The sequence below is a fragment of the Falco peregrinus genome, chromosome 2 (genome assembly GCF_023634155.1).
Source record: "Falco peregrinus isolate bFalPer1 chromosome 2, bFalPer1.pri, whole genome shotgun sequence".
In the NCBI taxonomy this organism is placed as follows: Eukaryota; Metazoa; Chordata; class Aves; order Falconiformes; family Falconidae; genus Falco; species Falco peregrinus.
The window spans coordinates 49,126,485-49,154,158 of NC_073722.1; the positions used below are offsets into that span (position 1 = coordinate 49,126,485).

Below are 27,674 nucleotides of genomic sequence, written 5' to 3' on the forward strand. Positions count from 1 at the left end.
TGCTTTCTTACCGCAAGCTACTTTGGTAGTGATTTTCCACAGTGACCACAAATCTATTTTATTGCTGCTCTCCAACCTGCCACTGGTTCATGCTCCTCTCCTTACTGCATCCACCCTCCTAACTTCCTTTACCTCTCCACACGTTCCAGCACCTTGTTTCACATACATTCTTTTTCTTACGCTGCAGATAAATATGAAATAAGAAAAGTTCTCACCTCCCTCCTGTTTATTGACATGTCCTATCAGAGATGCCCTAACTGCTTGTATGAGCACTCCTCATCTATTCCAATGCAAAATAAAACATATTAATTCAGCCAAAAAATAAAGCTGATTTCCCCTAGTTGCCATGAAAGGGACTGGCTGTTACAGGGTTCCAGCCACAGAACTGAGGACCATCACTCCTTGGTTGTTCCTGCTGGATCCTTAAGTGCATGAGTGTGTAAGATGGACGGGTGTCAGTGAAGTCCACTGACTATGCTGCCAGGCAGCAGAGGCTTTTCTTTCCCCTCTGAATCAGGATTTTCTAGATCTTCCTACTTTTCTGAAAATGACCAGGAATCAGCAGGTATGTTAATAACTGGAGAACAGCTTCAGAGGATTTGTTCTTGAGAAACTTCCTTAACTCCATCCAATCTTTGCCTAAAACTTCTTTTGCCCCTATGTTATCATTTTCATTTGTATGTGAATAAGTGTCCTGAATGTCCAAGATGTAGAAAGACAGCTCAGAGCTTCCTACTTTGAGTTCTTCTCCAAGTAATCTCCTTGATGATTGAAATAAAAATGCAGGTTTCCTTCCTATAAGCAGGTCGATTTTGTATCCTTTCTGCACTACTTAGAAGCCATTTCTCAGGCAGTAACTTCAGCGTTCAAGATCTGGATTAAGATTATTCAAATAAAACAATGAAGAGGAGAATGAAAAGCTTGATACTTCCACTTAGTAATATAGTTGTGAACCTAATAGCCTAATTGCCTTCTGCACCCCTCTGATCTCCAACTGTCATACAACTCGTGCTGGAATAGCCATCATATTTCACAAAGCTGGGATGGATTTGGTAAGAGGCCAGTCTTGCAATCTTTCTTCAAAACAGAAAAATGGACATGGTAACAACTGCCAGCGAAGGACCCAGTACTAAGCTACTGAAGTCAGCAAGCTGCTCTGCCAGCGATTTGGGTGTGAATTAAGAGCCTGAATTCCAGATGAATCAACATCTTTCTACCATCATAGTCGGTCTTCAGCTGAATTTAATCTCCGTGCTGCATCAGCTGTCAACCAGCTGAACAGTTGTCTTGCCTGCGGGGATTTGTGGCAACGAAGCACTGAAAGAGAATTCAAGAAATCATCCAGGCCACTCTCCCATCCTGTGTGGAAGTTAGCTGAATCACTTTAGATAATCTCATACATATATTTCTTCTAACCTGCATCTCTGTAGTACAAGTCCTGGGATTTCTATCAAACCCCTGTCTTAGATACCATCTTAAGAGGCAGACTGTGTCTCTGATATTTATCCTGGGTTTTTATGCTGCAAGTTTAAGTAATTTCTCGTTCTTTTTCACTTGGTCACAACTGATCACCAGCAACTTTGTAGCAACATTTTACATATAGAAAACTGTCGCCTCCCTTCTCTTTTTTTCCCCCAGTTTAAACAAAGCCACATCTTTCATCCCTCATGTTTTCCAGATTTCCGTTATCCCATAGACTCTTTCCTGTTGATCAGTATGAAGGCAGCCAAGCTTCCCAACTCTGCAAGTAGCATGCCAAATGCCATTAAGCTGGAAGCTGGGAGGCACGTACCTTGGAAAGATGAGCAGGGAGGAACCAGTACTCTGGAAATTAGTTGCAGTGCAAAAGGATGTGTTTCCTGTGAAAAGTGGATCCTATGAAAACCTGGAATTTCTACAAAAATCTGAAAATCTGGGGCAGCTATTCCCCACAGTGACTCAGTGCGTGTGATCACACCACAGCTCAAGACACCTTGTTTTCTCTATATAGGGAATTTGGATTATTCAGCAGCCCCCAGGCAAGTAAAGACTGATGTGATATGGCCCAGGTAGGAGAGATGCACTTCAGCTGTTCAAGAGCAGGAGTGTTGCCATCCCCAATTAAAGCATCTGCATATCCTATCTCTTAAAAGAAAGATAAAAGCCTCTTAAAAGAAAGATACATTATTTCTTGGTCAGAAATAATGTTGCCACACACACGACATTTTCATTCACATGAGTGATACAAACGTTTTTGCATTAAGCCTAATTTTCTCTTCCTCATCAGAAAGCAGATACCATAATCATGCAGTTCGACTAGTGGGGCATGGAATTGGTCCTGGATGTTATCCATAATTACATATAGGATCAGATCTGAATTAACTCAGCTTGGTATTCAAACCTAGATCCTGAAAACATGTGGTTTGTGTTTGGGAGTACCAAAGGCTGGGCAATGGGTTCAGTCGTCTTTAATTTTTTCATGAGTTCTTAACACTTAATTGCTTGTAGGTCCTACTTTCCAAAAACATGATCATAAAAAGCAAATTTGCCAAGTTAATTCCAGCATTTCCTCACACTGATGAACTTTGTAGGTAAGATTTCATGCTGATATTAATGAGTTCCCAAACAACCAAAGCTGATTTCAGAAAGTAATAAAATTGGGGCTTAAATGTCTTACAAAACTGGAGATAGATCCAAAATGCAAAACCTCAGAGATGTTCAGAAAATGAACAGATTTGCATCTCCCTAATACCAAAGTCCATAACCAACATATCACATTGCTAGGAGACAGCCAGCAGTTACAGCCTACCCAAAAAGTGACCTTTGGTTTGTCTCACAAAGCTGTGCAAGTACAATGTTAATCTTCAGCTATAGTGTTATTCCAGATTTGGCACAGAATAGTCAGGTTAACATCTCTGTTGCTACAGAAGTTATAGTTAGGTGATTGTTTTCTATGGGGCAGGAAATTCTGTCAGCAATATACTGATATGACTTATGAGACCCCTGGTAAATACAAATGCAGAATAATATCTTACAGGCCCTAGAAGGCTCTCTGGGAAAGGCAAAAGGCACAGCTCACCTTCAAGAATGGAAAGGATCTAGTATATGTTGGATTCTGGTTAACCTTTATACATTTTCTTTAAACTTGCTTTTTTAAAAACATTACCAATGTGACAATATTATGGGACAGAACAGAGTTCAGTAACAGCCACCAGCATTTTTTGGTTAAGAAGAAAACAACTATCCAAAGGAGCAATGTGAAGGGCAGCGAGAGTGGAGTAAATCAGCGTAAAAACCAAAACATAAGGTAGTAGCAAACACATTTGGCTGGAGAAGGACTCTGCAGAGCCCTGGTGGTGAGGAAAAGAGGATGAAGGTGTGGGTGAAGAAGTGAGTGGAGAAAATCTGCTGGAAACTGTGTGTACAAAATGCTGATTGCCGTTGGTGTTTCATGGGGAGTTCTATGTCCATGGTCAGATGCTGTTCTCATGGCTCACAGGGAGCAGGGCGTATCTCTATGGGATTTTTCCCAGAGAAAAATACTTGTTCTGCTTTGATTTTCACAAAAAAATTAAGGTAGATGTTTCCTATGTGATGGATCTGAGCAAGGCTCCAGAGTAAGGAAATGACTGAGGATGTGCACACTAAAAGAGGTGTCAAAACTTATTTTAAAAGAACTTTGCTTTCATAAAGTCAAATCTCGAAAAGATTAGAGTCCTGACTCGGGAGCTTCCTACATGACATCTGTGTAGCTGGGTGTGTATCTTTCATCCTGGATAGTCACATATTTATTTTTTTTTATTGATTTAGGTCCAGACCCTGTTTGGTCCAGTCCCAGGGAGTGCTAGCCAAAAAAATAGTCTGATTTTCATTTGAACGAAACCAAATATTCTGGAAACGTTCTCTTTTTCCAGTTCCCAAGCAGCCAATAAAGGTAGCAACGCCTCTAAAAATAAATAAATAGATGAGAGAGAGAGAGAGAGAGAGAGAGATAAATAAAAATCTCAAACTGTAAGACAAAAAAAAATTCTCGCTGCTTTGGCATAAAGCCAAAGGAGGAAAGAGACATTCCTGAAGTAGAATTATTGGGAAGATGCTTCTTGGGGAGGACTCTGTAAGGGTCTCCTCGCCCTGCATCCTGCTCTGCCCCGCGTTCGCCTGCAAAATTCACGGGATTATCCCCGTTTCACTCGGGATGAGGGGAAGCGATGGGACAAATGCCGCCGGGCCGGTGGGGACACCGTTTCGCTTCCCCCAGCAGCGGCGGCGCCGGGGCCGCAGCCCCCGGGAGGGGTGTCCGCGGCGGGGCGGCCGGGCCGGCCACCAGGCGCTGGGCACTGAACGAATTCACCTCCCAGCTGGGCACAGAAGCTGCTTTTGGGGGTAGAAGTTTAGTCCCCCGTCTCCCAGCCCCGCCTGCCCCTCGGCTGAAGAGCCTGGCTGCGCAGGGCCGCGCTGGTGCCGCTTTGCCGACGGCACTGCCCGGGCTCTGCCGGCCCCTGCTCCGCGTGGGGGGTCGGGAGGGGTGCGACCACCCCCTTACTTCTTCCTAGGGGGGCCGTGAAACCCGGGGCTCCAGGGCCGAGAGGGTCTGACAAAACGAAATTAACACAAAAATGGGTTTCCCTAAAGAAACAAAAATTAAAAGCAACTAAAATAAAATCCTTTCCCCTGCCCCTGCTCGCTGCCAGGGGTGGAAACGGGCCACGGGCGCAGCCGCCGGCGGCCGGTGCCGCGGGAGGGACGAGGGAGAGCCCAGGCGCTGCGGGGCCGGTTGTGGGCCCGGGCCGTCGGGGAGCGCTCGGGACCTCTCCTGCGAGAGGGCTGCCACCTGACGGCAGGTCCGCTCGGGCCGGGGAGAAGGAAACGCCACCTGAAGATGCAGCCGTGGGCATCCCCTGCTCTGACCCCCAGTGCGGCCGGGAGCTGGCCCCGGGCCTGGAGGCGGCATTGCAGGAGGTGCGGGACCGGCGGCCCTCGTGGGAGCTGGGCCTGATCGACGGGGTGGGGACAGACACGGGTGGCGTTCCCCTTCCCCACAAGTGGCCGGGGAGGGTTTGGGGCTGGGCTGAGCATCAGCCTGCGGTCGCGGGGCCGGGGGAGGGGGGCTCTGCGCTGCCCCTCTGCCCCTGGCCGGCCCCTCCAGGGCGCCTCGGTGTTTTCCCACCCCTGCCCTCCCGGCCGGTGCCGCAGCCCCTCCCGTCTCCTTAAATTAACCCACAAAGGCGATCTCTCGCCCAGAAGTAGGGCACAGGAAAGTTTGGGGCAGAGGAGCCGGAAGATTCTTGCCGTTGGCTGCGATTCATCAAAAAGCCCCTTCATTATGAACAGCCCAGTTCCTATCCAGGGCGGGGGACCGCCTTGCCGCCAGCCTTCACCCCCCGGCGCACCCCTTTCCCCCCAGCCTCGCCCCCCGGGGCCAAGGCGCCAGACGCGGCGGCACCGCCCGGCCCGGCCCCGCACCGCCTTCCCGGGGGCGGCTCGCCCGGCCTCGGCCCTCCCCGGGGCTCGGGGCTCCCCGGGGCCCAGGCGCTTCCCCATCTCACCCCCTGCTCCCCCCCGGGAAAGCAGCCTTCCCCCGCTGGCGTCCCCCGGGGGCGGCTCGGCAAAGCAGGGGTGAGGGATAGCCCCTTTTTCTGGAGAGGAAGGCAATGTCTGATGCAATGCAAGGTCTGGTTTCCCCGTGTCCGCTGCCGGGCTGACGACCCGGGGCGGGCCGTCCAGGACCTCCCATCCCCCTCGCGACCCTGGGACAAGCCTGCCCTGATGGCATTTGCTTTCTCTTTCATTTGGTGATCGTTTCCCTCTGCGGCTGCGGCCAAACACTGCACGCGTTGAAATGCGCGCTGAGACCGGTAACGCGCTGCCTGCCGCAAGGTTTCCTACAGACGCCGCGCAGAGGTTAACCATAATTTTGATGACGATTCTTCAATCAAATCATATTCTTGCTGTATAACTGTATGTACACAAAACTGGCAAATCCGTCAGTTTTACTACTGAAGAATTTTTCTTTTCCAAATAAAGACTAAGGAAAACCTCAAGTGTCACCGCGTTGTTGGGCTATCTAATGATGCAAAGGCAGGAAAGCGCGTGCTTTCCCATCAGTGCTGCAAGATACGGTACCCACAGACGGGATCCCATGGATTGAGGGGAAATTTGGTGGAGGCAACGCTGGATGCGAAGACCCTCCCTAAAGTTAAGCATCACCCTTCTCTGCAGCGGGAGTGCAGGAAAAAGGAGCTGCATCTTTTCTCCATTTATTACCTGGAAAACAGAGGGCAGAAACAGTTACGGTGTTTCCTAGAGGCTAAACATTCCCATAAAGAACTTACAGTGGTTTTACAACCCGCCTTGCACAGAGACCACGGGTGGGCGGTGGGCGATGTAAGGGATGGGGCTCTCCCTGTCCCCACCTCCCAACAGCTCCAGAAAACCGCGCACGACCGGAACGCGGAGCTGCTGTGCAGGTCTTTGCCCTTGATTTGCCGGTGGACTATAGGAAAAAATGATATTCGAGGAATAAACAACTAATGCACGATATTTCGTTAAGGGAAATAGCAGTAGGTGATTATGATGACGTTGTAAAGTGTGCTGAGTATTTCTTGCCGCATTTCCTTGTGATTTTAACACCCACCAAACCCAGATTTGTTTGGTTTACATACAAAATTAAGGTAACTGCTAGAGCCTAATAACTCGTGTATTTCTTTTGACTTAACTAGATTTAGCTTATGTTAAAAACATACATTCAATTCAAGTAGATGGTGAAATGTAATTGATCTAGGCATTGTCTTTTTCAAGGTTAAAAAACAGAGAATTTACGCGGCATTGAAAAATGCTGTTTGAACATAGCAATGAAAATAAATTAGGTCTTTCTATTGAAGAGATTGACAAAATCCCACCAGAAATAAGTGAAATAAACAGTATGAAACAGGTATAACGGTGAAACTTTTTAAAGAGTAAAAACTTAAAAAAGAGTTTTTAAAGAAGCTTTGAGACAAGCTTCGGTCATACGGACACAAAAGGTGCAACTGGGTTGATAGCCTAATTTTGACAAGTGTCAAGACTTAAAGACAGTGCCAGGGAAAAACCAGGAGGAGAAGAACTGCAATTTCAGCACCAGAAAAAGACCATTCCCAATGTGAGGAATGGCTAGGTGGCCGCTACCTAACTGATAGGTTTTTAAATGTGCCTGAAGATGGTGCTGTTTGGATAGTAGAAGTAAGGTCTCTGACAGCTGCAGCGAAGTGTTGTATTTTGAAAAAGAATTTGCTCACCCGAAATTGTGTTAACAGCAGATTACTCCAGCAGCGCTTCGAAAATCTAAACAGTGGAGACGTATTGGGAAAAAAAAAAAAGGCTTAACAAGCAACATAATTCTAGATAATTTCAGAAATTAATAGTGTCACTGTGATAAAGCAGTTTCTGGTAAGTTGAAATTTTGGTCCCAGTGCCTATCAGCAGATCTCACCCTCCCACGCCAGCCTGGCTGCTTCTGCTTCTGCTCACCCCCCTGACGCCCCTCGCTAGGTACAGCCTTTGTAAACTTGTATCCGTGCACCCAGTGCCCTAAGGAAAAGAGAAGTTCCAGGAAAATATTCATGGCTGATTTTTATTCAACAGATAGTGAAGGAAATTAAAGTAGAATTTCCCACTATGTACAAGCTTTCATGTTATTAAGCTTGATTTTAATGTGAATCCAAAATGATCCGCTATAGTTTATGACAGTTAGTTCAACTCTCTTGGCCAGGCTGGGAACCAGATTTTCTTCTCATAGTTTTAATAAAGGAATTTTTAGAAGGTCACCAGGAGCTAAACTAGTAGATTCGAAAAGAAATGTACTGGCATATGTAAGACACTTCCCTGCAATTAGCAGTAAATAATTCGAGGGCAAAGCTAGCTTTCTGGCAAAATACAGTTCTTACAGAATTTATGTTTTCCCCTAAACTGCACAATGCTTTTTAACACCATATGCCAATCTGGGAATCTCAAACATAATAATTAGCTTTGAGTTTTTGGAACACTTCATAAAGCCTGGATTAATCCCAACTGTATTATCTGGTGTCAGTTACTGTAAGTTGGAGACACAGCATACCAAGTTACCAGCCAGTGAACTGTGCAATAATGACCATATGCTGCATGCTATTTTTTGTCTTTCTTCTTATATATATATTCTACCTATAACTTGTGCTAGGTCCAAGTAAGGGAAAACCCATGTTTGCTCCTGATCCAAAGCAAAACATGCTGCGTTTTACGTAAAGTGGATGTCTCCCAAATGGCAGGCTTTAAATCACCCCCCTGCCAAGCCATTGTACTGAAATACATGTTGCTTTTTAGGACTTTAAATTTACTTCCTCGGGAGAAAAGTATTATCCCAGCACTATCTAATGACCCGCCATAGAACGTTAACAGCTTGTAGGGTCAGTCTTGAATGGAAGTGCAGCCTTTGCATGGATTAAAGCATAGGAAGCCCTTCCTACAGCCTGTTGCTGTCTACTGCCCTCCCTCACTGTAACAGCTTTGGCTTTGCCTCTCCCATCAGAGTCCCTGCTCTGTGCTGCCCTGTGGGAAGAACTCAGAGCTGGGTCAGCAGTCTCAGTTAGTCTGGCAGTGAAGTCTCCACTTCAGAGGAGCCAAGAGCACCTGAGAGGTTTGCATAGGAGCCCGTGTGCGCGGCTCATTATTTTCTGGTAATTTCATTATCTTTCTTACTTATGCCCCAGAACCAAGTTCGAGGTGGCCTTCTAAGTGTCACCAGAGGGACTGCAAATCGACAGCTAATGTAACTGAATTGCTTTGTGATGGTGGTTTGCTTCCTTTTCTAGCAGGAGCAGGAGCCCTCAAACCAGGGAGCTTCGGGCCACAGGGCTTACATCCAGCGTGCAGAATCAAATCCAGGGTGAATAGTGCCTAGGGCCTGATGAATCACTTTGCTTTCTAGTGTGTCCTCCGAAAAAAATACAGACGTTAATGATGCCGTTTATCTCATTGTCTTTGCAGGTGGGAATCAGCTGCCAAAGCAATGTGTCTGGTGTCGTTCCAGCCATATAGCATTAAAAGATCCTGTTCTGGCACCATGTGAGTCTCCCAGAGGTCCCATGTCATACTTGAAGTCCCATGCAAGTGTCTTGAATGTCTTTGGGAATATCAAAAGTCACTAAGTAGTCACATTTAAGCAACCTATGTGCTGGACATGTGTACCTCAGCCAGCTACCATGGGCACTCCTCACAGTCAGTTAAGGGGTTTAGTCACTTTTCAGGCACAGTGTATCTGATAAACGTGTCCTGTGAATGAGACAGGACTGTGTGCTAGGTTCATGTTTCTGTGCAGTTTAGGGTGTCTAGGCTGGCTGTAAATGTCTAAATTATAGATGATTTCCACTCCAAATAACCCAGGTTCTGTTTTTCTGCTTTATGTAGTAATAAAAATGGAAGTGATGCTGGCGGACCCGGAACATCTGTGTTTTTCGGTCTCCAAAGGCCTCACAGATTCTGGTTGGGAGGGAGAAAATAGCTTTTCCAAAGAAGTCATGAGAGTGCTTCCCAAAAATGTGAAGATGCTTCCAAGGCATTAAAATAGGAAAAAAAGGAAAACCTAAGGAGGAACACAAACTCATTCTTTCAAAAGAAGAACCTCACCAGAGTTGTCCATATAGAGCAGCTTGTTCTGTGTTGTGGTGGTGTTTCTATTTCAGTCCCAAAGCTAAGCACCCAGTAAGACCAAGTCCTATAAGACAACAGTAAAAGAGGGAAACGTATGAGGCTCAGTTTTCAGGCAACAGTGAAACAAGGCAAGCTAAATATCTATTAGACCAAAGTCAGAAGTCATCTCAGGTAGAGTCAGACCTTGAACACAGGATTCCTCTGTGCTGGTCCAATGTTCCCAGCAAAATGACTTGTCTTCATCTTTGTAGAGACACATGGGTTTGGCAATGTACTGTGTAGGCTTTTTTTCAGCTAGATGTGAAAATTGAGGCAGGCTTTGTAGAAAATTCTATAGTTGATTGGGTTTTCTAACTCTTTTCCCCCACCCCTCTCTTTTTTTAATAGACAGAAAGACTGTGGCTCATGAAAAAATCCACACTTGGAAACACTGCTCTTTGAGTTTGGTTATTAAGTGCTAAATCACTTTTAAACAGGTCTGCTTCCTATTTTTTCCATTTCCAAATATAAAATATGTCACTGTTTTGTCTTATGTGTTAAGATGTTAGATCAATATCTGAATAATTAAATGCAGCAGGGCAATGAGCTGTTTAATTAGCCTTGAGGTTTTCAGAGTATTAGCTATTAAAACTAAATAGGAAAACTGGCTTGCTCTGAGCCCTTTTATTTATAAATTGCAACTTGGCAAAAGTACAGATCTAAGTTTATTATGCATTTGGATTGTGCAATACTGAACTGCTAGGAAAAACCTTAATCCATCTAGACCACAGCCATCACTTTTGTTTGCAATCGGTTACACGCACTACGCTCTCGCAACATCTGTGAGCATCCCGATGGGTTCTGAAGTACCGGCACACTTTTGGAGCCGTTTAACACCACGGACCTCACCTGTGTTTCACTTTGACTAATTTTTTAGTAAGGGAGATGAGAAAAACGCAAGCCTCGGTCCGGGTTGAAAGCGTTTTAGAGAGGTGTGTGCCTGCTCCGGGTGGGATTTGGCCTCGAGGTGGCACTGTGATAAGGCTGGTTGGGACTGCAGTGACACCAACTCAGCCAAGTAGCTTGCTGCCCTGGTATTTAAGCAATTTAAACATATCTACAGATCATCATATCTATGGACTAGGGTTAACAAGGATGTTCTTCTATGTCATCTTATTTTCAGTTATGTTTCACTTATATTAATATTTCCCATTTTCTTCCATGCAAGTAAATATAGACACATATTTTGAAAGCAGATTGAAACACGCTGATAGAGCAATCCAGTACAAGAAGAAGAAACTAAAGGGGGGAGGAAAGAAAGAGAAGGATTTTAATCTTTTTCAACGTAAGTGCAGAGTCATCAGACACTTTTTTTTGTTTACTTTACACAAGGAAGAAATGCAAAAGGCTGATTCCTGCTAGCAAAAGTATTTTTCCACATATTGCTTCACAGGTGTAGTGTTTCATACCAAGGGAGTCTGGCTACATGTGCACCTGGGAAAAATGTCAGGTAAGATTGCAGAATAGAAATAAGTCAAGTCCGGAACAGGGACCTTGTGGCCTATGGTCAGACATCACTGTCTTGAAATAGGTCAGATCCAGACACTTACTCAGAAAATTCCCAACTCAGGAAAAGGCACAGATTTTGGATTAATTTCCTCAGATCTCATCTAGATCCAAACTATTCTTGCTAAATGGAAGCATAAACTCACACGCCAGCTAATAATTTCCCCAGATTCAGACTCCGTGAATGACAACCTTAAGATTTTTAAACTTCTTCTAAACATGTTGATCATGGTAGAATTTTAAATAGTGTCTACATATCCTGCTTAATTTCTGATTAGGTACCAATAATGCCTTTAGGATTTATTAGTGCTTGCAAAATTGCTAGTAGTAATCTAATCTGGAATATTAATCTGAATTTAAATTGAACCTAAAGAATCTGTAGGTTCTCATTAGGTGTCAACAAGGCTCCCAAACCTCTCTAAGTAACACGCAAATACTGATTAACTCTCCTTCCCATGCCTCGTGCAAACTGTAGATTTGATCCTTATGGAAAGAAGAAATCAGATTCCCCAGACTCAGGTTTCTCAAGGATAATTTAAATATGTACCTCTTCAGGATAAGGTAGGTTTTTTTGAGCCAAATCTCAGTGGATTTCATTTATTTTTTTTAAATGGCTTTAGTAGATATATCAAAAGGAAAAAAACATGTAGGAACACTTGGAATATCGGCACAGGACAGAAGGCAATAACACAAGATCAGATAAAAAGATGCTTGATGTTTCTGACTCAGAATCAATGTCTCTTTAATCCACTGTTGATGCCAGTGGTGCTCACAAGACTTCACTGACCATCACAATGTCCAAGGAAATATTTCTTTGACACTTTTTTGTGTGTGTGTGTGTGTGTGTGAATTGAACGCAAGGTTAAGATCCACGTAACCAAACATAATTAATTCAGAAAAATATAATTGTTTTGCTTAAAAAACAATTAAAATTAAGCTGGAAATGAAGAGTTCCAGATGATTCAATTGGTTTTTATCCCTGTGGACTAAAAGAACAACAAATCTAAACACCGTGGTTTTTATCCTCAGCTGAACTTGACATCGACTTCACTGTGCCATGTAATAATTGGGTCACTGTCACACAAAACTTGCCATTTTATGTAAGGGAATGGCTGCCATGCATCTCTGTAGGGCATAGTTTTGAGGCTACATGCATACATTTTTAAGGGTAAGCTGGAGACGGAGTGATGAGTCAGGTCTTTATTCTGCTTCTGCTGTTCTTCACACTAAAAGGCACAAATGGAGAAAGGATTATTGCAGCTAGACAAGCTAGAAGCAGCCAGAAAATGAGGAAATAAAGAAAGGTAGGCTTTATTTCAATCAGCTTCAGCCAGCTAGAAGTTAGGTGTTTGGTTTAATGTCATTGTCCTCTACAGTGATGCCTGGCACCACTTGGTGGTAGCGTTCATCCCTGCCAATTTGGGGTGCATGGAGAGGGGAGATGGGTCACCTCAGCAGGTGCCCCTCTGCACAGGAAAAGTCAAGATAAATCTATCAGACTTGACACCTGACTTCTGGCTGGCTCCTGCCCCAGGTGGGGATCCTGGAACGCTGGAAACATGTGCATGCTGCTGTGGACAGCCACCTTGTCTAACGCACACATCCTCCATCCCGGCTGAACCCTGTGGAGACCTGGTGGTGTTTGAGCCTTTGGTCTGACAACCAGAAAGTACCGATAAGATCGTGCTCAGGCTGAATATCCTGATTGTCAAACATTCAGGAGACACATGAAAGCAAAGGCTGTGTTCAGCATCTTGGAGAGCAATTGCAAGCAGATGGTGGACATGTTTCTCTCTTGCTAAATGTAAGAGGACAGCTTCTTAGGCATGACCAAGACTGGATGACCTGTTGGGGCTGCTGAGAGGATTGAAACCACCTCACCCTAAGCAAGGAGCAGGGCAGGGTCAGGCAATCTCTGCAAAAGGTGGAGACAGAGCACGTAATGTTTCAGCAGCTCTAAGATACACAACAGAGTGTGTTACCTGCTGACAGCTCCGGAGCAGAGGGATGCCAAAAGACCCCAAGCTCCTGCTACAGAGGGGTGCCAAAATCCTGGAGTGCTGGCATCCTTCCAGCTATTTCCCCTGTTGTTTTCCCTGCTGATCTGTGCAAGCAGCCAGACAGTAGATGCGGATGAGGGAAAGCCTTCTTAGTTCATCTGGTTTACCTCTTTGACAAGGTAGACATATGCCCTCCATTTTCTGCATGGGAACAGTCAGCTCTGTGAGGAAGCACCGTTACAAATCACCTGGAATAAGTTTCTGAAAGGTTCCTCTCCTGTACCTCGACAGCACAGTTGGCATGAAGAAGAAAAGTAGGTATTTGCAAAAAAGACTGGCTTTAGGATACAAGGGACCTAAGTATCAACCCCCTGACCCCAACTTGCCAAATGTTCTTCTCCTTGACTGCACGGAAGCCCCATTCAAGCACAAGCCTTGTTTGCTTATTTATTGAGTACATATGTTTTACGGAGTCTATGATCTGCAGAAAACATTCCAGTTTTTGGACCCAAGGGCAAAATCCTTCTTTCCAATCTGCACAGCTGATCTTTACGCTGATATTTTGCTCTTCCTAAGGGATTTCTGTGCAGTGAGGGAAAGAGAAATACCAGAGCTCAAATCCACCAGGTGTATCTGAAAGGAAAAGCCTGCTTTGTTGTCCTCCTCATTGCCTCCCGCAGCAAAAGGAGAAATGTAAAAAGGACAATGCAATAGAAAATATGACAGCCGATATTGCTAGTATTTAATAAACTGACTGTTTTGAACTAAACCTGGTGGCTTTTTGCAATGCCAGTTCCACCAGCATTAGCAAGACTTCATAGCTCAGCAAAGTAATGAAGATACTTCTCTCACACCCAACTTAGGTGTTTTCTGTGAGAAAGAGCAACATTTTGGAAAAGGCTTCCTTTCCACTCTTTAGATGTGTGTGATCTTGGATCACCCCTCTAGTTTCTCTTCCTTTTTTTTCCCCCAAGTGTAGTCATTTCCAATAAGGTTCATGAAGGGTTTCTGCTTTTGAAGGTCCCAAATGGCTTAAATCACTCCTAGCACAAATGCACTCTCTATTGTGGAAACTGAAACCTGCCACACCATAAGGTGATCTATATATTAGAACCAGATATCCCTTCACATCTGCATTTCCAAGCAGTGATGTGGTATGTTTTGAGTTAGCCTACTTTTAGAGTGGCTCCTCAGATAGAGATACAGCTATAAATACTGCTAAAGGGCTGGTGTTTGCCAGGCTTTTGCAAGGATGCTATCTAGGGAGAGGAAGATGTGTAGGCAAGAGGTACTCTCCTTTGCAAAACACACATTAACTACCCAAACTACCATAACTGCACACTGTGATGACGAGCACCTTTTCTTCTTACTGTCTGAGGAAACTGCTGTCCCTTGCCAAGCAAACAGCAGGGTTTTGGCTGCTTCGGGTTGGATCCATGCTGGCCCCATCCTCTAGTCCTAAGTGCAAATGGCATGGCTTGTGTCTGCAGACTACATGCTCTTCCACTTCAAAACAGACTGGTCTGATACCTACCAGGACCAGACTGTGGACTTTATTATTCTATAAATGCCCTGACATGGCCTGGAAGGGGAGTAGTAGGCCAAAATCTGCCAGGGAGTAAGTTTACAGTGAAGACTTTGAACAGGAATTTGTCTAAACCTGTGCCACGATTCTTTCTAGCTTGCCTATACATGCTCAGCCAAGAAAGGCAAGTCGTATGAAGCATTTGAGCAGGACAAGGGAAGACCAAGTCATCTGTGACTCAGAGTGGAGACACCACACTATCACTGTGTGCTTGCTAAAGGGAGCAGTCCCACCTGCAACTGAGTGCCTTTGCCTCATAAAATCCAGTTAACTGCATCTCCCCTCAGAGCTGCCCTTCACCCATCTGCACCATGGTATGTATTGTCATGAAGCAGCAAGAAATCCTCCCCAAGACCAGACAGCTGGAAGGAGACATGTGAAGTGATCCATCTGTCTTTTCTTACATGACAGTTACTCCCTGATTATGTGGACAATATTGGCTAGATATGGTTTGTCTTTAAGAAGAGCACAGGATGAAAAGGTTAGATGTAGAGGTCTCCACTTTGATTAATCCTCCCAGTAGATGTGGTAAGAGAACTTTGCATGACAGAAGGCGATAAAAGGGCTATTGCACCTTTTCCTACTTAGCTGGTAGGACGTACCTCTTTGACACACAACACGGGTGTACCTTCAGCCCTCTTTGCCCATCTCTCCAGTACTGCCTCCATTTAAATCAAGACTTTAGCTTGCTCTGGGTAAGACATGGATTTACAAAGTGTGATATGGAAATTTTCCTGCAGCAAGTCCACCTATTGCTCCAATTTCAGATAACTGCAGTGTAGATTTTATTATTCATAGCCAGAGGCTTGTGTAAATTTCTGGTTTGACTTCTCATGTCCTCACAAGGACAGAATGCTGGCCATGGTGTTCAGGTTTCATAAGGAACTGCTGTGGGAACTGGCTTGTGCCATCCAAACACAACTCAAGGATTTTGTGAAGTCAAAGGGGAATCTTGTGAGAAGGAGCTGATATAGCTGGGTTTCCTGCCGAGCCCCATGAGATCCCGGGGAAGATAGAACATCTCAGTGCTGCTTGCTGAGGGAAAGCAAACAGAGCTTTACCACCGAGTTCACTCAGTGTTTGACCCAGCCTTCCTACTGCTTCAGGGTTCTCTAGGACTAATCAGACTTGATAACAAAATAATTCAGAACAAGAAAGTGAATGCATCTGGGGTTTCCATGGATTTACATTAGGATCTGAGTTCATTACAATATTAATTTTGACTAGGTCCAGTCCTTTCTAAAGGCATTTCAACACTACTTTCACGCTATGTGAAAATGTTATTTTTTGTACACCATAATAAACATATTTGCATGTATGTAACTGTATATATCTCCAGATACATATCTCCACATATGCTGGAGCATTGCAATTTTATTTATAATACAATCCAGAACCATTTGAAAATTACTTTCATCCCCAGATTTTAATGACTCACATAAACTCTAACTACTCATTGTTTTCTATAAAGATTATCTCTGAACTGACTCAAAAATTCATGGTTTTACATTTGTATATGTATCATTGTGACAGAGTTTTTTAGTGGGAAAATCTATATGCCTCACTTAAATATGATTTGCAAAGGTATAATTTTCACATGACAATGAAAAAAGGTTTCCTTGATCTAATCACAGTTTTAAAGCTTGGTATGTTGTCCTCTTCTATGGTAAAGGAATTACAGGACAGTGGAAAGGAGATGCTTTCTGTTTTCTATCTATGCAGAGCTCACTCACCTTTTATTAATATAACTCACAAATATAGGTGATTTTTTTTATTTAATAAAGCTCCATGTAATTTTCACAAGTTTTCTTAAACCTTTCCCTTTGGAATACACACAGTTTGAATCATTTTACTATAAAAGTGCAAAAGCTAGTGTAATTTTTACCCCAGTGTTAATGTTATTTGCAGGCTAACTTTGATCCATGCATCAATTTTCCTTTTACACAACTGTAAAAGACAAAGGATGTTTTGTACTGTAAGTTCTTAATACTTTCTTTGATTGAATTTGGCTCTGTCCTGGAATTAATCTAAAACTCCTGAGTCAATCAGATTTAAGAAGGTATGAGTTTTTTACTAAATTCACTAAGCTCCAACTGTTTTTGAAGTTTGATCTAAGAATCCAATGTATCAACACACGGGGAAGTTCATTACAGTCCTTGAAAATGGCTTAACGCTTCACTAAAATCATTCAAGATTGGATCAGGGAAGGAAAACAGCATTTTAATGAAATTTTACTTCAGAATCCTCAGCTTCAACTTCTGGCAGAAAATCTTTAGATTCAAACTGTAGGTGCATACAAATTAGAGTTAAAGTCTACCTTGTTAATTAAAAAAATACTTTGATTTTCTTATCTTGCATAACACAAAAATCAAATGCTAAATGTTATTTCAAAATATAAAGAGTTATATACTGTTGTGACAGTGCAGTATTTTCTTTTCTCTTGATCTTTTGTTTTAGGCAAAGCCAAGAGTTGTGTGCAGTGTTTCATTTCAGGAGATCTGCATTTTCTGAGGGAAAATAATTCCAAAAGTCTTATGGATAATAGGTCAATGTTCAATAGCTCTGAAAAGTAATTTTTTTTTTTTACTCTGTCTCTGTATTTTCCAACTTGATTGTTAACAGAACAAAATATCCATGGTTAGGTCTGGTAAGGATCTCTTTCCATAATGCTCTTTTGTCTGCATAACAATAATAAAAGCTTTATTGGCACCTATTTCACATGACCTCCATAATTCTCCTGTGGCTGACCCTAACCAGTACCAATAAAACCATGCATTCTCTCACTGTACATAAAAAAAAAAAAAAAAAAAAAAAGTCACGTTAAAATTGTGTCAGGAAATAAATGCCAAAGAACTTTCTGGAAAAGTCACTTTTAAAACAGGACTGTGTTATAATTGTTAGCTCATTTCACTAGGGACTACCTTTTTTTAAAGACATCATATAATTTCTGATGATCCATTTTCTACCCCTCTCCCCACGTCCATTCAGATATTTAATAAATATTTCTGAAAGGGCTCTGGAATTTTAGCGCATGGGAATAGATATTCCCCAAAATCATTCTCAAAGAGTTTTCTTTGCTAGTATATTCATGTACCCAAGGATATTCCCCAGTCTGACAATTTATTATGGGTTAAAATACCCTTCATACAGCAAGGACCCAGCACTTCAGCGATGCAGTTCATGCTTCCAACGGTGTGACATCTATAACGAGCAACAAACAGGTATCATGGACAGTCAGAACATGCCACAGGCTTCAAGTGTCCTTCCAAAGCAGTTAATAACTATTTGTGAATAATGAATACATCCACAGGAACCTGCGTGGGTTGTGCAGCACCCTTGAAAGGGGAAAATTTCTCTGCCGGTATGACTGATGGTGAAGATTTCGGTAGGGTTGGGTTCATAGAGGTAATTTACTGGGGGGGGCAAGGGGATCCAATGATTATCAGTTTTCCTGTTTCCCCATCTTCAGAGACCCCTTAAAAATTTACTGCAAATTCGGAAAAGAATTCCACAAAGTGTTGCTGCACTTCAGTGCTATTTAAGCCACATTTGAAAGCGTTTAGGGTTTTCTCTACCTGCAGGAAAAAAGGGGGGGTCCTGCTGCCGTGTTGTCCTTGTCCTTTGCAGGTTCCCTGCTGGAAAGGCCACCCAAAATGGGGTATCCCCGAGGGCTGCGCACAGGACCCTCACCCAGGTGGGCCTCCCCCAGGAGCTGAGCGGGGCCCCCCTTCCCCCAGCTCCCCGGGAGGAGGAGGAAGAGGAAGATATTACACAGGGGTTTAGAGGTGCAAACATCTTCTTGTTGCTCTTTTATTTTAAGGTTTTCTTTAAGTAGATATCCAAGCCATCCCACCACCACCTCTGCTCCTCCAAAGGAGCGTTGGACCCGAAAAACAAACACTGCTTCCGAGCATCTGCTTTTGAGTTTTGGTGGCTCACGGCTGTTTACTGAAGATGCATATACGGTCTTTATTTGTTTTATTTTTACAGTTAAACCGAACCTGGCTGAAAAACTATTTTTATCTAGCAGTATGCGCATATATATATATATATATATATAAAATGTATATATGTAAATACATATCTATAGATATACATCTCAGTATATCAACCAGAGGCAGATGTTGGCCAAGAATTTCCTTACCCGGCAGCGCTGCCGCCTGACCCGTTAGGAGGGTGATAGGAGCTGGGCGACCTGCGCAGTGCAGGTTTTTGGCACGGAGAAGGGAGGCTGATTCGCCACCCCCGCAAGCCACCCCCTCCCGCAGCGCTCGGGGTCAAACGACCCGGGCTCCAAGCGTACGGCGGGCCCTCGGAAGCGGGCAGGAGCAGAGGTTAGGCAGGGAGCGCTGAAGCCTGTCTTTCATTTCGCTGCTATTTTACGACACATCGAGGCAGTGCTGATGGGGGGAGAGCACGGGGAGACATCAAACACCAGCGGGGTAATTGCATTCATATTGCAGGCAGGCCCGCTCCAGCCCGGCCGGGAGGCGCCACGACAGCGGCCGGAGCGGCCGGCCCGGCATCACCGTGGCTCACCGGAGGCTCTTGCCCTGCCTTGTTTTCGGCCCCACATGTAGCCCTCCTTCTGCTGGTTTCCTCCGGAGCCCGGCCCCAAATCCCCGCTCCTCCCTGCCCCTTGCGCTGCAGCCGGCCTTGCTTTGCACCCACGTCGAGCCAACCCTGTCGAAGGCTCAGGCGCCGTTGGAGATGGTGACAGGGGGCATATCTCACGGGCACCCCACGCCAGGTGGCCGGCGGGCATCCCACGCCAGTGATCGGCAAGGACTGGGAGCCAGAACTGCTCAGCAGGAGAGACCCCACCTGCAGCGGCGCCGGGGCTGCTGGCCGCAGCCTTCCCGCACCTCCCAGAGCTGCCAGCGGTCTGGAGGTCTCCAAAGCCTCGGGATAAAACACGTACCGGGGAAAGAAACAGAGACAGAGATGGGAAAAATAAGGGTCTCGCCACCTGCAGTCTAAATCTGGTCTCAAAGCCACCTCTGCCGAGAACGGAGGGAAGCCCCTTCTGCCCCACCGGAGGCAGGCGGGAGCTTGCTGCCCAGGGAAAGCCTTTCCACCCAGCTGCCTGCAAAAAATAAAAGGTTCACGGTGCCGCGAAGAGATGGCTGGGGAGGAGAGGGTGGTGAGGGAAGGAGAGGTCCTTGCCCGACCGGGGGGTTAGCCCGGGGTGACCGCAATGCCCTCGGCACAAGGGGACACCCCACCCCGCTCTACCCCCAGGCAAAGGACATCGAAAGGAGTTGGGGCAGGGGCCTCCTGGCATTAAATTACGAAAATACCATCACTGGCTGCTTTTTCTGCTCCCTACATGGACCCCTGCTGGGTGGCTGCAGGGAGACATCCAGTAAACACATGCCCTTTTTCTCCTCCTCATCATAATAAGCACAAGGAGTATTAAGCACAAAATGTTAGTAGTCAAGTCACTACTGCAATGTGTGACTTAAACATAACTACAAGCTTAAAAAAATATCCCTTACCCACGGACATGTATGTACAAGTGTTATATTTGCAGGTATAGAATTATATCCATCCGATTTTGTGTTTCAGGAATATGTCTGAGTATACATGACTTTTCACAAACACAGTTCAGCATTATTGCACACCAAAGTTAGTTACACGTTATGCTAAAGAAATATGGAGGAGGAAAAAAAGCTAGAGCAAATTTACTCTTATTGATTTTATTAGGCTATTTCTAAGTGGAAAGCAGACAATATTACGTAAACTGTAGGAACACTTTATAAAATATGAGTACGGGATACATGCATATCGTTTGCACATTGCATATAAAATGTATAGAAGTAACCAGGGTCCACGTTTTTCTCTTTATTCCGGATAACACACGTATATTTTTCTGAGTCTGGCAGTCAAACAGATCTGACAGTTTATGGATGCTTAAGGCACACCGGTCAGACTCGTATTTCCTATGCAGCAACATGCACCAAGATGCGCAGAGCATCAAACCAATGCTTGTTAACATCACTCCTGTGCAACAAGTGACCAAACGACTTTTCGCCTGGTTTACAATTCCCCAGGCTGCTCTCGATCTCTGCCCAGGTGGGACCGAAAGCCGAACACGCTGCCATATATCCCTGCTTTTCCAGAGTCCCTTTCGGAGCTCTGGCTGCTGGCATCTTTCTGGAGTCTTTGGAACTGGAATTATTCCCTTTTTTTTTCTTTTTTTTTCTTTCTTTTTTTTTTTTTTGTTATTTTTCTTTCTTTTCTTTTCCTATTTTTCTTTTTTGTTGTTGTTGTTTGTATTGTTTTTTCTTTTTTTTTTTTTCCCCTGAGTAAGCCTTGACCTCAAAGGTCCCCATTGCCACTCCGGGAAGGGGAGCGGGACAGCTCCGTGCCGAGGAGGCTGGCTCCGCTCCCGGCTGCGCCCCGGCCCCGCCGGACGCTCCCGCCGGGCAGCAGCCAGTGCCCCCGTCCAAAAGCGGGAGGGGAAGGCGGCCCTTGGGAAAAGGGCTCTTGTCCAGGAGACCCGTAACGGGGGACAAGTAGGGATATGCCGGCCGAGGAGGCAGAGCAGAGCAGGGCAGCAGGAGAGAGCTGACCTGCAGATGAACACTGCCGGATGAACCTCCACGGGTCTCCGACGTGCACTCTGGGTCGACCTGTCCCTCTAGAGACCCGGCTGGCCTGTTCCCGAGGGAAAAGGCAGAGGCTAACTCTGCTGCCCCGGCGCCCTGCAGCGAGGGAGAGTTTGTGGGGGCGCTGGGGGTCCCTGTCTCGAGGACGGCGGATCCAGAAGTCTCGGGAAAGGGGGCAGGCGGAGGATGGCTTCACGGCTTTCCATGAAGCGGAATTACAATAGGAATAAAAATAAAACAGTCGGGCTGCGGGAGGGTAACGCCAGGAGCCGTGGGCTGGGTGCTGGAGCGGGCAGCGCATCGCCGCTGCCTCCCCGTCCGGGGCAGCGGGAGATGGGGCGTCCTGGGCGACCCCGCCTTCCATGAGCGGGCGCTGGCTGGCTTTCCAAATAAACTGTACAGGCATAATATGCATCTATCTACACAAACATTCTTCTATATGTATATACGTATATACATATATATAGGAATACATATATATATGTATACATAAATCTATATATAGGAAAAGGTTAAATGTTACCAACCGGGCCCCGGGAGACCCTGTAGACGGCGGTTCCCTGTCGTCCCGTGCCGGGCACTCCCCCTTTCACCGACGGGACACTTCCAGCTCAGGGGGCAGATGTCCCTCCACCCACCCCACCCCCTTCCCCCCACCCCCCCCTTGGTTCAAGTGACCTAGCCGGGGTGCTCCGGACGGGGGGCAACCTCACCGCTCCGCCGGCAGCCCGCGGCGGTGGCTGGCAGGCCGGTGCAGGCTCTCCGGGCGGCGGAGGGCGCATCTCCTCCGTCCATCGCCGCCGCTGCAGACATGAAAGAGCTCGGCGGGGGGTGGGAGGGGGGTTGATTATTATTAATGATATTAATATCACTGCGATGTCCGCGGCGCTGATTGGCTGGCTCAGCTGCCCGCTGAGGCCGCTGCGGCCAATGGGAGGGCCAGGACGTGGGGCGGCTAAGCCCCCCCGGCTGCGGCCCGTGTGCCGAGGCCGGCGCTGCCGCTCCCCCCCCCCGCGCCGGGATTTGCTCCCTAATTGACCTAAATAAGGAGCTCGTGAGTGGCAGCCCCGGGGCGGCGCACGCACACGCACATGCACACCCACCCCGCACTGCACACGCACACACACATACACACACGCACACACACACATACACACGCACACGCACGCCCAGGCACCGGCAGCGCCCGGCCCCGCCGCGCTCCGCGCCCTGCGCTTCCCCTGCGGAAATCCCATTTGCCGCCGCGCTCCTCCAATCGCAGGATCCCCCCTCTCGTGCCCAGCGTTTAACTCGCATGACATTTTTATTTCGTTATTATCGTTTTCGCGCAGAATCTGGCGCCTCCGATGGGTTGTCGGGTTGCTTTTTTTTTTTTTTCCTTCCCCGTTCCCTTCCCCTCCTCCCCCTCCCCCCTCCCCTCCTAGCTTGCAGGAAATGATGGCAAACCGCGATCTGAAATGATTACTCCGGAAAAAAACCCTTTTATACCAGGAGAGCATCCACGGGGCTAGGCAGAGGCAAGAGGCGGCCGCGGGGCAGCGGGGAACCGAGGAGCCAGCCGCCGGCGGAGCCGGGATCCCCCCTCCCGCCGTTCTCTCCGACGATGCCGGACGAAGCCACGGAAAGCGCCGGCTCCACCTCCGCCCGCGTCTCGTCCTTTTTCATCGAGGACCTGCTGGGCACCGAGGGCACGGCGGGCGGCGGGGCGCGGCGGGCAGCGGCGGGCGGCGGCGGCCGCGGGGGGCCGCGCTGCGGGCCGCGCTCGCCGCTGCGCCTCGGCGCCCCGGGCTGCCCCCTCCGCGACGCCGCCGTCGGCTGGTACCGCCGAGCGCACGCCGCCTTCCTGGGCTGCGCCAGCCCCGACAGTAAGTCGCCTTTCCCTACCCTTAATCACCGGGCCAGGCTGTGACTGGGGGTCGAAGCCGGGGGGGGGGGCTGCCTCTGCTCCCTCCGCACCGTAGATCGAGTCCCGCCGCCGTCCCCGGGGCAGGCGCGGAGTAGATGTGCGGGGTGGCCCGCAGCCCTCGCCCTGCCTCCCCGTTTTCGGCCGCCCAGGGTAAATCTCCGGAAATGCTCCCTGTGTGTCAGGCACCTGGAGCCTCCTTCCTGCCGCCCGGAACGTAAACAGGGGTCGTTTGCTTGCTCGGGCATTTTCTTCTTTCCCCCTTTTCCCTCCCCTATTTCTTTATTTTTTTTTTTTTTTTTTAAGACGGAGCTATGGCTATTTTTGACGCCCCAGCAAGCGGGATTGCCGGGACCCCCGTCCCTAGCAGCCCGGCAGAGAGTTCGGCAAGCCGGGGGAGCCGCCGGGCTGGTGTCCCCGCGCCCCGGCCCCGTGCCCGCAGAGCCGACCCCGCTGCCCCGCTCCCGCAGCACGGCTCCGCGCAGCGCGGCAGGCAGCGGCCTGCCTCCGCGGGAACCCCGCCGGAACGGGCGCTGGAGGAAAAGCCTGGGTTCAGGGGCAAGGATTAACATCTGAAAAAGTTTATGGGCTGCGTTCAGTGGTTATTTTTATCCTGATAGAAAAAATATTGTCCCTCGGTACATCTCTGTGATCCTATACGAGCCCGTGGAGTTCTCACGATTGCTCAATGAGGAAGAGAGGCGTGATTTGTAACCCAAAGAGTTTCTTTTTACAGTGATGGGTTTATTAATATTTTTAATTTCTCTCAGAAGTACGCCTAGAAACAGAGAACGACCCCAGAAACAACTGCCACGTTTTTCTCGCTTTTCCCCCCCTCCTTTTCTGTTTTCCCTCTGTTCTTTAAAGGGTAGGAAGTATTTTTTTCCCTGTAAAATGGCAAATGTAGAGCACAGTGTTGGAAACTCCACGGAGACGTGCTGAGAGGCAACGTCCCGGGATTTGAGTAGCTGACCCCATCCATTTGGTTTATCGAGTTCAGAATAACGTGAAGCCAAAATGTCTGTTTCTTACCTCCCTTATATACACACACACGCACTACTATACTTACCCCCTTACACACAGTAATATACTTCCATATGTACTTGCGAGTACATATGTGCGTAAGTATATTTGTGCATGCGTCTGTGTGTAAAGATATATGTGTGTATAAATAAGAGTTCAGGCGTATTCATAGGTGTACATACGTATATAAAAAGTATATACATGCTTCTGTGCGTATATACGTGTGTGTATACATATACACGTACACTTGCATTTATGTGTGCGAAACATATATCTGAAAGAATATGTATATTGTATACGTGTGCATTTAGGTACGTGCGTACACCGAGATGCACGTGCACATCCGCACCTATAGGCGTGTTTACGCAGGCGAGCGCATGTGTATGTACGTGAAATGTAACTTCTGTGTTTCGACATGAATATGCGTGCGCGTGTGTGTATATACTCACAAATATTCGGGAGTTGCTATGGCAAGAGACCGCGCAGCGGCGGGAGCCTTTGCCCGGGCTCCCCGCCCGGCAGGCGGCCCCGGCCTCACTCGCTCCGCAGCCGCGTTGCTTCCCCCGCCGGCGAGCGGGGCGAGGGGCAGCGCTGCCCCGAGCAGCGGCCCCCGCTCCCAGCCCTCTGCCTCTCTCCGCAGCTAGCGACCGGGACTCGCCCGAGCTGCCCGAGGAGCCGGCGGAGCGGGCGGGCGGCGGCGGGCGGGCGGCGGCGCGGGGCCCGGCGGGCGGGCGGCCGGGGCCGGGCAGCCGCGAGGAGGAGGAGGAGCGCGGCGAGGAGCCGGGAGAGCCGGAGCAACGCGCCGCCGGCCGCAAGAAGAAGACGCGCACGGTGTTCAGCCGCAGCCAGGTCTTCCAGCTGGAGTCCACCTTCGACGTGAAGCGCTACCTGAGCAGCTCGGAGCGGGCCGGGCTGGCCGCCTCGCTGCACCTCACCGAGACCCAGGTGAAGATCTGGTTCCAGAACCGCCGCAACAAGTGGAAGCGGCAGCTGGCGGCCGACCTGGAGGCGGCCAACCTCTCCCACGCCGCTCAAAGGATAGTGCGGGTCCCCATTTTGTACCACGAGAACTCGCCGGCGAGCGCCTTGGGCTTCACCCTGCCCCACATGTCGCCCCCCTTGGTGGGCTTCTCCAGCGGTGTCAGCTACCCCCTGGGCACCTTCCCTGCCGCCTCCCTCCCGTTCCTACGATCGCAGATGACAGGACTCGTCTGAGCGCCCACCTGTGCCGAAACCGCGGCCCCTTCGCCCCCTCCCCCGGCTTCCAGCTCCACCCCCCTTCCTCCCCGGACTTTTGATTTCCAACTTACACGTTTCTCGATTTTCTGCTTTTGGACTTTTTTTTTTTTTTTTTTTTTTTTTTTTTAAACGTGCAATAAACTTACTTTTGGGGTTAACTCGGAGCGACGCGCAGTAGCCGGAGGGAACCGAAAGGACTACGAGGACCCCAGCCGGGAGCCGGGAGCCGGGAGCCGGTCGGCGGGGCTCCCCCCCCCCCGCCCCGCGCATCCAAAGAAAATGCAGCCCTGTGGCAGCGGCAAAGCCCTCACTGCCCCCTCGGCCCCGGGGTGACATAGACCAGCGTTTTCCGGGGGGCAGCAAGCACCCCCAGACCCTTTTCCCCTCCTGCAGAGCTGCCAAGCGTGAGACGAATGTACGGAACGGCCGGGGCCCGGGGCGCCCCCCAGCGCCGCAGCCCCCGCCCCACGGACGGCGAAGCCTGGGGGCCCCCGCCGCGGCCAAGGGCCATTCCCCGGGTCCTCCACCGCCCCGGGCCCGCGCCCCTGCTGGGGAAACCCTTCATCTTCCCCGCTGCCCCGGCTGCGTTCCGTGCAGAGCGGGGCACCCTGCGGACCCTCGCCTCCAGCAGCTTCTCCAGGGCCCTTTGTTTTAGCCACTTAATTCGTACAGATTGCCCCCACACCCCCCTTCAACCCCCCCATCCCCCGTTACTCCCATTTTCATACGATCGATACCCAAGCATGTGCTGATGCTCCCTGATCCTTCTCGGTGCAGGCTTTGTGATTTGAAACAACTGGAAGGCAAATTGTTGGAATGAATTCGCCCCCCCGAAGTTCGAGCTGTGAGGATTTGGTTTCTTTGGTTTCGTTTTATTTCCCTGGCAAACTATCAGCAAAAATACAAGTGGGGTTTTTTTTTAATTATATATATATATATAAAATTCAACATACTGTGTTTTACCAATGGGTTTGCCACTTATTTTGGTCTCCTGGAGCGGCTGAGGAAAACGCACCTCGGCTTGTCCGTCTCTTACGGGACCAGTTAAGGTGATAGATTAAAAGTTCGCACTGGCAATTAAAAAGGAAGGAAAGAAAAATAATCACATGGGGACAGACTGAGGAGCTGTATGGCTAGTTATGCAAGGTAACCTGTAATGTGATATTATATGACGTATTATGCATGCCAAGCTATTTTCTTTAATAACTGTTTTCCCCTCTCTACCCACTGCTAAAATGAATATCGGGTCAATCATTGTTTCTAAAGGTTTGAATTTCTTTTTCCGAATACTAAGGGGGAAATGGCCTTATAAAACTCAGTCATGGTGGAAGGTCAAGCTTTGATCGTATGTTTTAGGGCATAATCAGATGTAATTGAACCGACCAGCTTGGAGCACTCGGTGTCCCCGCGGGGAAAGCTGGGTCCTGGATCTGTTGGGGTATGTGCATGCGGACCTGTCTCTAGTGAAGGAAGAGCCATCTACTTCTTACTATTGCCTACGCTTTACATTATATTTGGAGCGATCGCACAGTTCCTTGTTATGAAATCGATCGGCGAGATGCGACGGAGCTTCAGTTTTGATACGAAACCTGAGAAGAAGGGTCAGGGGCGGATTATAACCTCTCCACAGCTTTTTTTTTTCCTCCTTTTTTTTTTTTTTTTTTTTTTTTTTTTTTTTCCCTCCCCGCTTTGGCCTGAAACACGGCTCTGGGCATCAGCCTGCGCAGTTGAAGTCGGGACGCTGAAAGCCTCAAAAACACTCGAGAGTGAATTAAATATATATCTATCCTGGGTTCCTGAGAAAAGTGCTAACTTACCGGGGTGCTCGTTTCGACTTGAGCCCCGATTCTGGAAGCTATTGGGTTTTGGTTGTTTTTGTGGGTGGTTTTTTTTTGGGTTTTGTTTGGTTTTTTTTTTTCCTCCAACTGCTCTGAAATCCCTCGTCTCACTCCGGGAGATCTTCGCCAGCTGTTTGCTTTGCATATCCGTCAAGCACCCGAATTTGGGGCGAAAACTTCTGAAACTTGGTCCCCGAGCAGTGTAAGGAGGACCGGGAGGCGGCGGGGCTGGGGGTGCCGGTACCCTGGACGGGAGCCGCCGGCCGCAGGGGGAGCGGCTGGGGTGGACTC

At 47.9% G+C, this 27,674-nt stretch overlaps 1 protein-coding gene and 2 long non-coding RNA genes across 4 annotated transcripts in view; 2 read left to right on the forward strand and 1 right to left on the reverse strand.

Annotated features, from left to right (window-relative positions):
• The window catches only part of LOC114012926 (uncharacterized), a 42,028-nt gene extending 24,508 nt beyond the window's left edge, over positions 1-17,520 (forward strand). Inside the window, exons 3-5 of one of the 2 annotated variants that reach the window (XR_008746166.1) lie at positions 8,977-9,054; positions 14,866-15,083; positions 17,227-17,520. This is a non-coding gene — a long non-coding RNA (uncharacterized LOC114012926). The other variant, XR_008746165.1, reaches the window with a different exon arrangement.
• Positions 6,009-22,250, reverse strand: LOC114012924 (uncharacterized). The gene is made up of 6 exons (XR_008746164.1): positions 22,094-22,250; positions 12,343-12,410; positions 9,823-9,933; positions 9,616-9,703; positions 7,254-7,299; positions 6,009-6,243 (listed from the first exon to the last, which is right to left on the reverse strand). It is a non-coding gene; the product is annotated as an uncharacterized LOC114012924 (long non-coding RNA).
• Positions 22,251-22,964: 714 nt separating this feature from the next.
• On the forward strand, positions 22,965-27,186 carry HMX1 (H6 family homeobox 1). The gene is made up of 2 exons (XM_055798111.1): positions 22,965-23,245; positions 24,947-27,186. Exons 1-2 carry the CDS (start codon positions 22,984-22,986, stop codon positions 25,519-25,521), a joined length of 837 nt encoding a protein of 278 aa, XP_055654086.1. The 5' UTR covers positions 22,965-22,983; the 3' UTR covers positions 25,522-27,186.
• Positions 27,187-27,674: the final 488 nt, after the last annotated feature.